The sequence below is a fragment of the Myotis davidii genome, unplaced genomic scaffold, assembly GCF_000327345.1.
Source record: "Myotis davidii unplaced genomic scaffold, ASM32734v1 scaffold749, whole genome shotgun sequence".
NCBI lineage: Eukaryota > Metazoa > Chordata > Mammalia > Chiroptera > Vespertilionidae > Myotis > Myotis davidii.
In genome coordinates this window covers 101,157-112,977 of record NW_006300030.1, presented here as the reverse complement: position 1 = coordinate 112,977, position 11,821 = coordinate 101,157, and the positions used below count along the sequence as shown (strand labels likewise).

Sequence of the window (11,821 nt, the reverse complement as noted above, 5' to 3'; positions counted from 1 at the left end):
GAGCCTCCGGAGCCCGCGGCAGCTCCGGCCTTTCCTCTGCGAGCACGTGTCCGAGCTTGGCGTCGAGCGGGTGTGGTTTCCGTGACAGCCACGAGGGGGCAGGTCCGGGCCCGGTGCCAGGAGCACAGGCCGGTTCCTTCCTGAGGCCTGGACCTGGGCCGCCCTGAGAGCCAGCGTGGCCCCAATAGCCTTTTTAATGTGCTCCCATCCTCTGAGAAGTTTTAAAAAAGTTGTGACACTTTATAAAATTAACATCTTGTGAAATCCCACTGTGTACAACGTGGGCTCCTTCAGCTTCTCCAAAATGGAAGGATCAGGATTTTGCCCCCGGACTAGCTTTTTATCCCTCCTTGGACAGCATGGTGAAAAGGGTGTACAGGGTTTAGAAATTCGCCAACCCGCTCCGAATTTTAATCCCTTCCCTACTTAATGGCTTCGGGCAATTAGCCTTTCTGAGCTGCATGGGTAAAATAAGGATGATAACCACATCCTGCAGGGTCTCCTGTATTTTCCAAACTCGAATGTTAAACCCCTGCAGTGTAACTTCTCTAACATCTGCTGAAACAAGTTATTTCAAGCTTCACTAATGACCTGTCATTGTTACCCAGGGCGGGTCTGCCTGGCCTAAGGGCAGGGTGTGGGTTCTTGACTTCGTGTAGGATTTCACAACAGGAGTGTAGGTGATTTTGAGAGCATGTTTATTAAAGCTGGAGACAGTGAAACAAAGAAAGGGCTTAGGTAGGGGAAGCCACAGGAGACAGTCAGGGAAGGGGGCCTTGGAGATGGGTTCAGGTCCAGCTGCTACCCTGGTTGCAAGGCTCCTGGGTCCTTTAGAATTTAGGAGGTGCATGCCTTTTGTAGGAAATAGGCCTCTGTGATCCATCTCCAGCTTAGGCAACTTTTAATGAAATCGGCTACTGAATTTCCCCAGGGTGAACAGAATGGAGGGAGGGACAGAGATATAAGAACAAAGAACTGTAGATGTGAGTCAGCATCATGGTAGAAACAAACCCTCCCACGCTCCCAGGTGCCCGCCCCAACTATACAGGGGAGGGGGGGCGGGGCGGTGAAGACAACTAGAAAAGGCCTCAGCCCATTTTTTTCAATGGCCCAATGGGAGACAATAAGCCCTGGGCGACCTATGAGGAAACTATAAATCCATAGTACTCAACCAATGAGGAACCAGAGGAGGGACTTGTACTTTGGCTACTCCATGTGTGCCTGTACAACCAGAGGCCCCCTCTCGAGCTTGAATTTAAAGTCTCGTTTTCGCCATACTTCTGTCTCCAAATCCATTTTTTGAATTCAGACAGGTGAGCATTGCTCACACTGCGGGGGAAGAAGTACGGGAAGGGAAAGATGTGGGTGTGCTCTAGGGAGAAAGCTTGCGCTGGATCCTTTTTATCTTCCTTCGGCAGGAGAAATCCTAGGGAGGTGTCTGGGGAAGGTCTTAACAGAATACTCATTAGTGTTTCAGACATGTCTTTCAATATGTTGATTTATCAGAATGTAAAGGGGCCATCTGATTAGTTTTCTTTTTGAAGAACATTATTAAAGAGGGGCTGGGACTGAGGCTGGTCTGCCCTGGGACAGTCTGAAATGTGTAAACCATTTGCTACTAAGTGTTCTTGTGATTTATTAGCTGACTCTAAACTGCTCAAATTGTTTAATTATTTTGTCTCAGTTTCCCTTATTCCACTCGTCAAGGAATTTCCCTAGTTTCTTACTATCCTGCCTCATAATCCAATGATCTGTTCTACTACTTAGGTCTCTGTACTAGAAGGAAACAAAATACTTGTGTGAGGGATTCTCTCGTAGAGCAAACTCTAGCCAGACCTCCCCGAGTCCTTTCTCCACTAGGCCTTACGTTAGCCTATAAAGACTTGAACAAACACTACCATTTCCTAACAGCTCCATCCCTAGGGTCACCCTGCCCACACCCTTAAAATATCTGCCTGGGAACGCTCAGAATTTATCTTTCATTCCAGGCAACACCTGAAGGTAGGGTCTCTGTCTCCCAGCCTTAGTCGGAGGGTAGGAGCCTAACTTCCATCAGTTCGTTAACAAACCCAGATGTGTTTCATGTGAACCAAATCCTCCTTCCTGCTTTCTGTAATTTTCAACTTTCCTAACCCTATGAGCACCCACTCACCTCCTCCCTGTTTTCTCATTCCCCTAAACTGCCCAGTTGCCTCTAAAAATTAAAGTGAGTTGAGTTTAAGCAGGACTGTTTTTCCTACTGCAGAATATTACTGATTAAAATCTCTCCTGACCACTTTAATAATCAGTGTCTCTCTCTCTCTCTCTCTCTCTCTCTCTCTCTCTCTCTCTCTCTCTCTCACACACACACACACACACACACACACACACACACACACACACACGGTTTGCATGGGTCGGCTCCACTTGAGGTCATCCGGGAAAGCTCCAGATTATCAGAAGGCTCTCTCACTTGCAAGTTTGGCATTTGGTGCTGGCTGTCGGCTGACTTCAGGTGAAGCTATCAGCTCCAACATCCATGGGCCTTCTCCATGTGGCCTGGGCTTTCTCACAACATGGCAGCTGGCTGCCAAGTCATGTCTTTGGAAGTGACACAGCGTCACTTCCAGTGCACTGTATTGATATAGGCAGGCACGAAGGCCTGCTCAGTTCAAGAGGAAAGGGAAATAGGCTCCAACTCTAGTGGGAGTGTGGCAAGGTTCTGAAAGAGCATATGGGACACAAATACTGCTCTGACCACTTTTGGAAAATGAAATCTGCCATAGTCTTCATCTCATGTCCTATGACTTCATTCCTACCTCATTCTACTTTGTATTAGTCATTTTCATACTTGTCTAATCTCCACTACACCATACATTTCTAGTTGGCAGGAGGATCTACCTAATTTTTGGTATCATCTACAGTAACCTGCGAATGGTTGACTTAAATACAGTTTTGGCACTAATTCCATGAATATAACTTCCTTTCAGTAGGCTGCACTAAATGGAAAGTCTAATTGACAGAAGGAAAAGAGGAGCCCACACCTCTCCTTACTGTCTATTTCTGGGACAACTCCATGTTTCAAGTAAGCCTGGGAATAAGCTTTGACACTCTAAATAACTTTATTAGTTACCCTTCCAACATTCTTCAGTCTTTCCACTACTACATGCTACTCATGACTTTTTCTGTATAATCACAGATGCCACCTAATCTACATCTATTAGGAATATCACCCTTCCTTGACCCTCCTACATCCAACAAAAATATTTCTTTCTCTACAAGTAAATGCTTTGTCTTCTCAAATAGATTGTTAGTCCATTGAGGACAGAGGGGAACCCATTTATTTTCCACTCCCATGTGTTTTTAATGTCCATGCATTAAGAACTATGCCATATATGCAATAGGTGTCCAATAAACTATTCACTGAAGAAATACTTACTATGAATGAGAAAAGTATGTAATTTAATACTTTTATTCAATTATGGATGGTTTTCCATATGAGTCAGAGAAGACACAGGGAAACAACATGAAAACAATACACTTACTTTTATTAAAAATTTTTAAAAAATTAACTGATTTTATAATTGGCAGTAGGGGAATAACAGTCTGCTTTAGATTGTGCTTTTTCAGATTTAAATACAAACATGACAATGAATTGCTACATCCATAGAGTAATTTAGGAGTTGTTTGTGTAATAATATACATATTGAGGAATTAAACATTTTATCCAAATTTCTCGAAAGTATAATAGTTTTAGCCTGAACCCTATAAGAAGCTGAAGATGAAAACCAAATATCCTGGTACATCAAAGAAAAATGTAGGTAAAGCTTTTGGAACCTCAAGACTTGAATGTCTTCACTCTTAAATCTGTGACTTCCTATGTAAATCCCTAATTTCTTTAAACCATATTTCCTCAATTTTGTGAAAGGGATATTGTTTCTATTGTCAGTCAAGAAGTTTTTAAAAATAATAAAACTTTAAAAGTAACACAGTAGAACTCAAAAAGGCTCTGTTTTAAAATATAGCATGCTTCCTTATAGTATAGTATATGTATGGAAAACATAGAAAAATGTAACCAAATGGTCTTATAAGGAATAAAATTTTATTTTAAAAAGAATAATGTGTCATTCTATTCACTGAATACCCAATTTGAGCTGTATCTTCATTGACTGAAATTTAGCATTGATAGATATAAATGAGATACAAAAATCATATTATCAAAATTTAAAAAGGAATAAAGTAAAATATTTTATTTTACCTTAGTATGTTTTTAATCTCACATTTTATCATGGGAATATTTGATTTGGAATTTTTCAAATAGTCTCTTCCTGCAAGGAAATTCAAAATGCTGGCCCATGTTGCTGTAGTGATTGAGAGTGAGGATGAGGTACACAGCTCATGGCTCAAATTGGAGAAGATGTAACAAGATACCATAAGCAGACTTTTGAGCTATAAAGTTAGAAATTTGAAGAGATCTACACTAAACTAAGAAAAAATCTAGTTTTCCCTCTCATTACTGTCTTACACTTTTAAATTTTTTTAAGTTAAGAAACCAAGAGATCTGAAAATGACACTGTGCTTTTATTTTTTACTAGTTTGGTATACAATACTGTCAACTGTTCTCACTAAATAGACCTCTGTAATCTTAGTGATTTACATGAGTGGCACCAAGTTACATGATTTATAAGGCTTGACACAAAAAGGAAGCATTATGGTGTATAGGAATAAAAGGGATCTGAATCTACAGAAATGTTGTTAATGCACTAATGCATACATTTAATGTATGAACCACAAATCTACTGCTGTGACCAGAACAACTTATACATTGATTCTGAAAAATGTTACTAGTTGCCAGTAAAAGTGAAGGGGGCGTTCCAGTGCCCCAGAACTTCCACCACCATTTCTGAGAAAAAGTATCACAAGAATGGTCAATGGTAGAGCCTCTGCAGCACCAAGCCAAGTACAGCTGCACAGATTGCTGCTGTTTAGTTATGCTTCCAGTACCATTTAATTTCAGAATAAGGGAGGGGGTTGGTGATCCCTAGAAATTCCCAGGCACCTGGCATTGGGAAGTTCCTGCTGTCAAAATTAAAGTGTGCCTTAAACACCCCAAATAAACATCAAACTGCAGCAGGGACTTTAAAAGGCAAGACTGATTAATCAGGGGCTCAAATCCTCTTATCAGACATCTGAAGTCAGTTGAAATATCACTGCAAGAACAATTTAGGGAAGAAAGATACTATGACAAGGCAAGCCACAAATCAATTTCATTGTACCTAAAACTTCACTTGCCCCACCAGTGTGGCTCAGTTGGTTGAGCATCATTCCATGCACCAAGAGGTTGCCAGTTCAATTCCCAGTCCGGGTACATGCCTGGTTGTGCAGGAGGCAGCCGATCAATGTTTCTCTCTCATTGATGTTTCTCTCTCCCTCTTGCCTTCCTGTCTCTCTAAAAAATAATCAATAAAAACATTTAAAAAAAAATTAAAAAAATAAAACTCCATCACTTAGTAACACTATGCTAAAAGATCACGCCCAGAGATTTGTATTTAATATATTTAAGGACAATGGGTAAAACAACAATCTCGAAATCAGAAATAATATAGTATTGCTACAGTGTCTAGTGAAACATTTTTCAGAGTGGCTGGAAGATTACACCAAAAACGACATAAATGAAAATACTGGACTTTGAATGAAGAAGGGGAAAATTAATGAAAGTGACATGCACCAAATAATCGAGAGGTAATCTATATGTAGATATAAAGTCAGGCTAAAGAACTTTCCTGGGCATATACAGTTAATGAGAAAGAGTAGAATCTGAAAAATCTTGATTATGACCTAGTTCTATAACTCTCAGATCTAACTAAATTGTAACATGATCGAATTTGTAAGGATAAAAGTTACTTGTCTGATGTATATATTGATTCCATTGCTATTCCACGTATTCCAGATTAAACTGTCCTAAACAGTCCCAACATCTTAGAGGAACGCAGACATTTCATGTTACCTAACGGAAAAAGGAGAGTAGAGGAAGCAGGGCTTTTTATTAATGGCAATTTTCTTAACAGGAAATTGTATTTCTTCAAAGTACATCATCAAGCAAAGGTCTTGGTGAGGATATCTTCATGCTGCTGCAGGTGAACGGTGCCAATTCCTACAGCAGGTGTTGGCAAAGGTGGTCGGCTCACAAGGCGGAGCTGTCATTGGAGCAGAAAAGAAATAAAATGACACTGTGACCCAATCAGAACTCTGCTTAGTTCACCCAAGCGGGTGCCTGTATTTCTCTTAGCTTGTTTAACATAAATCACCTTTTGGGGGGAAAAATGACTTACATAGAATATATAGTCACAACTAAATAGTAACTAAATTCCAGGCATAATAAGGGAATATAAATTCTCAAATTTGTTCTATTCTTCAGTAACTATTAGTTGGTTAACTAGTAACTGTAGAGTTTCCTAAATTAGTGCTATTTACATTTGAAAATGGTTTGGGCCTAGCCAACTAGTATTAAACGAGTGAACAGAGTTCTAATTTAAACAGAATAGAAAGATAAAACAGAAGCACAATTGCTCTTCTCATTGTTTTCCCCTTCCTACAGCATAATTAAGAAGAATTTGGCCTGTAAGGGATCTCTGCTGTGTGGATGGGTCTGGAACAAGCATCATTGGGTATCACTACTCCCACACTGTAAAATAAGCCTGCTCATCACTCAGCTCACCCATGGCTTGGATGTTGACCTTTAGGACAAGAATGCTGAGTAGGCTAGTGGGAAAGCAGCCAACAGGTAAGGGCTTTTACTTCCTCCGTATAGTCACTTTTTGTTTTTACATGATACTAGTATGTGCACACAGATTGACAAACACTCAGCATTTTATTTTGAAAGAATAGCCTAAAACTAGACTTTACCAGTATATTTTAGTTCATATTTAAAGGAATTGAATTGATAGTAGGGGATGAAACCATTTGTTGGCACTCCAGGAAAAGCAAGCTACAAGAACACTGTGAAAGGCAGAGATAGTACCTTGCAGCCTAGCTGCTTTTCAAACCTTGGAGAAACAAAACACCATGGACCCATGTTCTGAGGCTCCTCCTGACTCCAAATAAAATCTATAAAAGGAGAAAATCCATCTCAGTACCTCAAGTAAACATACACAACATAAACATACATACATACACACACACACTATATGTATATATACACACACATTTTCCCAACATGGCATAGTGTCTTTTTTTTTTTTTTTGACAAATACATAGTAATGTATCCACCAGCACAACCATGATACTGAACAATTCTATCAACCAAAAAATTTCCTCATCTTGTCCCTTTGTACTGAAGTCCTTCTCCTACCCTCAATCTCTGGCAACCACTGATGTTTTCTCTATCCCAACAGTTTTGCCTTTTCCAGAATGTCATTTAAATAAAATCATACAGTATGGGTCTGGCTTCCTTGAATTAGCAAAATCCATTTGTGATTTTGCTGATAGCAATAGTTCATTCTCTTTTACTGTTGAGTAGTATGACCTTGAGTATGGATGTACCACAGATAGTTTCGTCACTCATGGTGGAAGGACATTTTGTTTGTTTCCAGTTTAAGGCAATTATGAATAAAGCTGTTATAAACATTCACATGCAGATATTTCTGGGGACATGTTTTCCATTCTCTTTGGTAAGTAAACACCTAAGAGTGGGACTGTTGGGTGGTATAGTAACTCTGTGTGTAACTGCATAAGAAACTGACAAACTGTGTACCACAATGGCAGAACCAATTTGCATTCCCACCAGCAGTGAGTGAGGGTTACAGCTGCTCCTCATCCTCATCATCACTTGATATTGTCAGTTTGTTGTTTTGTTTTCATTTTAACCATTCAAACCGGTATGTAGCCATATCTCATTTTAACTTAATTTGCATTTCCATTACCACTAATTATGTTGAACATCTTTTCATATAGTTATTTGCCATCTAGTTCTTTGGTAAAGTGCCTGTTCTTTAAAAATTGAATTACATATTTTCTTACTGTTGAGTTTTAAGAGTTCTTTAAACACCCTGGATAGTCCTTTTCCAGATATCTGTCTGCAAATATTTTCTCCCAGTTTGTGGCTTGTCCTTTTATTTTCTTTGCAGAAGTTTTTCATTTTGATAAAGTCCAATTTTTCTTTTATGGAACATGTTTTTGGTGTTACAGCTAAGAACTTTTTGCCCAACTTAAGGTCACAAAGATTTTCTTCTAGAAGTTTTGCAACTTCATATTTTACATTTAGGTCTATAATCAACTTTCATTTAATTTCTGTGTAAGGTGCATCCAATTATTCCAACTCCATTTGTTGAAAGACTTATCTTTTACAATTATAGTTGATTTGTTGTAAATGATAGTGATTCCCTCCAAACTCTCAAGAAATTTGCCATAACCAGTTTGGCTAAGTGGATGGAGCGTCGGCCTGCGGACTGAAGGGTCCCAGGTTCGATTCCGGTCAAGGGCATGGACCTTGGTTGCGGGCACATCCCCAGTGGGGGGTGTGCAGGAGGCAGCTGATCGATGTTTCTCTCTCATTGATGTTTCTAACTCTCTATCCCTCTACCTTCCTCTCTGTAAAAAATCAATAAAATATATTTTAAAAAAAAGAAATTAGATGCCTTAGATGAGAGAAGGGGAGACTGTAAGAAACACCACAAAAGGCATGAAGACACTGGCTCTAGAAGTATTATTTTCATATTTCTAGATTCCATGAGATCCAATCTATATATGTAAAAGCCTAAGCAACCGTCTGACTGTCCAACCGGTAGCTATGACACACAATGACCACCTGGCGGCAGACGCTCCGACTGATAGTTATGACTCACACTGACCACCAGAGGGCAGACGCTCAACACAGGAGCTGTCGGGCTGCAGTGACAGCAGCTGCAGTTCTTGGGTGATACACCCGGAATCAGAAAGAAGGGAGCCTGATTCTGGGTGCGTCACTGGAGAAACACCCTCTCGTAATCTGCAACTTCTCAGGGGATGTTGGAGAGCCGGTTTCAGCCCAATCTCGGCAGGCCAGGGCGAGGGACCCCACCAGTTTTCTAATAACTCTCACTGGCCCCATAACCTCTTTTCATTTGAGATAGTTCAAAGAAAACATTCACATGCAGATATTTCAAATCAAAGAACCCTTTACCTTTAACATGTTTGTATTTGCTCATCTCAAGTTGTAATGAGTCCAACGGGAATGGGCAGAGTTCCTCTATTCGGATAATGGCAAATGCATGTTTCTCGGCCCCCAAAGATTCTCTTTGCTTCAGTAGGGCATAGAAGTGTTTGCCAGAGCAGAACACTAGACTCTTAACACTGTTTGTTAGAAAAGGGACAGTCAGATGAGAGAGAAATACCTCAAAATAAGAAATGTATCAGAAGAAAGGGGAGACCACATAGATTTAAAGGCTTCACTAGTAAAGCAGTGGGGCTCTGTAGTTGGGTGCAGACATATGGGATGCCCTGGCAAGCCTTCTTTAGCAAATGTGCCTCCCAAGTTCACTCTTCCATGCATATTTTAACTCCTACCTCGCTCACTTAAAGGACATATTAAGAAGGAGATTTGGGTTTCTTTGGGTTCCTTAACATGAGCTAGTTCTCCCACCAATTAAAACTCTGAAAACAGAAATACACATCAAATTACTTTTTTGGATCCACAGATGAATCACCAATGACCGGTTTGAATGTTGTTCCTGGTGCCATTTCCTGAAGAGTCGACACAGCTGCCTAAGGAGTAGGGGAAAAGCCGTAAATCTATCAAACAGTTGAAAGGAGCTGAAGATGCTTTTACTTATAAGGGATCTTTTCCAAGAAATAGTATCAAAATTCTCAACTAGGAACATAAGTAAACATATGTACTAATAAATACAATAGCTTTACAGAAGTATTTAATTCTAAATACTTCAGAATAAATTCTTTTCCTGAGGTTAGGTAAGATTGCCTTTTGTCTGGTGCCACAATAAAATTTTAAGAACCAAAGTTTCAGTTTGATCATACAACTTTATTATTAATAAAAAGTCTGCTTTAATTTTTTGGAATTAGAAGCAACATTTTATAGATTTATATTGTGAACCAAAACAGCGAAGCTAAGGCAATTATTTCTCTCTTTAAGTTTCTTATTATACATTTTAAGTGAAACCTATTAGAACACGTAGGAACAAGAAGTGAATATTTCTGTGATTAAAAATTCTTTTATTATGAGCTCAATTTAAATAAATGCTTGTTGCAAAGAACTTAGAGTATAAAACTGAAGAAGCCAAGGTTAGAGATTTGATCCCTTTTGCTATCATTTAGTTACCCTACAGTCTAGTCCCAAATGGGTAGATGGCATTTTGGTAGGCCATTGGGGGAGCCACACTGATGCTGGGATATAACTTAAAAAATTAATATTAACTATTCAGCTAGTCTTATTATTAATTAATGTGATCTTTCTCCATTCTGAACCAGATCCTTCCATCAGTCCTCCTAGGAAGGACTGAACACAAAAGAAGCTGGGATTCAGAGCTGGCAGGGAAACTGGAGTGGGATTTAGGTACCACTTGACAAAAAACTCCCTATAGCCCTGAGGCATGTTTATCAAGTGGCAAGTCATCTCTGAATAGACCATGGAAAGAAAGGGTTGACTTATATTCTGACAGATCATGTGTACCAATAATCAAAATTTCAGGAGGAAATCAGAATTCAATAACGGTTGTACTCATTTTCAATTAATAAAAGAACTTACATGTTTAATGAAGATATTTGACTACTTAATGAGTTTTTCACTTTAAAATCTATAGGATAGCTGTTGATATTTTTTAAGGCTCCCAAATAAGGCCTCTATTATAGGATATCTTACATATTAGACTTGGGGCAAGGAGTAAAATATTAGGGCCAGAATATGAACTCTTGTTCTCAGTTTCAAATAGCAAAAGAGATTCTCAATAAAATTTCTAGTGGTTCACTTAATACTTGGTACTATACATACATTATATTTAATATTATTACATTTGATATTGACTCCCAGAGTCAGAACTAGAGTAAGACAGGTGAGGTGCCTGGAGAGCACAATTTAAGGGGGGTGTTCAGTTCGCTCTAGGATCACACAAGTGCTGACCATGAGAGTATCTCCTTATTCCTCTCCAAATCCTAGGCACTGCTTACAAATGCAACCTGTGAAAGCAAGTCACATGCAACTTTCCTCAATACCCCTCAATTCCAAATCTGCACTCTCAAACCATTGTGCAAAGCACAAGATAGTCCTGAACAGCCAAATCATTAATAACTTATTTCACCTCAGCTGTAGCATCTAAATAAATGCAAGTTTTTTAATGTTCATTCTAATTAAGATTCTCATGTAAAATTGAAAAAAAGTATAGCAGACAGGGTATATATATGCTTATTAGTATTTATTATCTTGAACTCTGCCATTTGAAAACTAGCATATTTGTTATTTAAAAATATATTGTGCACTTAACACTTAGTTCTGGTAAACCAAGAGAAAATGTACACCTTTAAAAATGTATACTTTTAAAGCAGTATACAATAAGCTATACTGTTACGATGTTGTGCTTATTGAAACAGGCCTCTACCTGTGATAAATCATTTAACAGGAAAAATCTAAACAAAAGTCAATGAATAACACCACTTGCTTTCATGAAAATGCTCTAAATTCCCAACTTGCTACTATCAACACAGTAGTGTTTAGACCATTTGGACTTTTAAACTTTTGCTATAAAATTGTTTTCTCTCAGACCAGGATACCAGTATAATATCTGCTATCCTGTCCTGCATTACAATGAAACTGAATATTACCAGTTATTCTTGAAAGGGGAAAGAGAGGGAAAGA

General features: G+C 38.9%; 1 protein-coding gene across 1 annotated transcript in view; it reads right to left on the bottom strand.

Annotated features, from left to right (window-relative positions):
- Nucleotides 1-5,908: 5,908 nt before the first annotated feature.
- The window catches only part of DHTKD1 (dehydrogenase E1 and transketolase domain containing 1), a 40,100-nt gene continuing 34,187 nt past the window's right edge, over nucleotides 5,909-11,821 (bottom strand). Inside the window, exons 13-16 of the mRNA XM_015572049.1 lie at nucleotides 9,638-9,720; nucleotides 9,140-9,309; nucleotides 7,001-7,086; nucleotides 5,909-6,176 (exon numbers count right to left, since the gene is read on the bottom strand). Of these exons, the coding sequence (XP_015427535.1) occupies nucleotides 6,075-6,176; nucleotides 7,001-7,086; nucleotides 9,140-9,309; nucleotides 9,638-9,720 (441 nt within the window). The 3' untranslated portion in view covers nucleotides 5,909-6,074. The remainder of the gene's footprint in view (nucleotides 6,177-7,000; nucleotides 7,087-9,139; nucleotides 9,310-9,637; nucleotides 9,721-11,821) is intronic.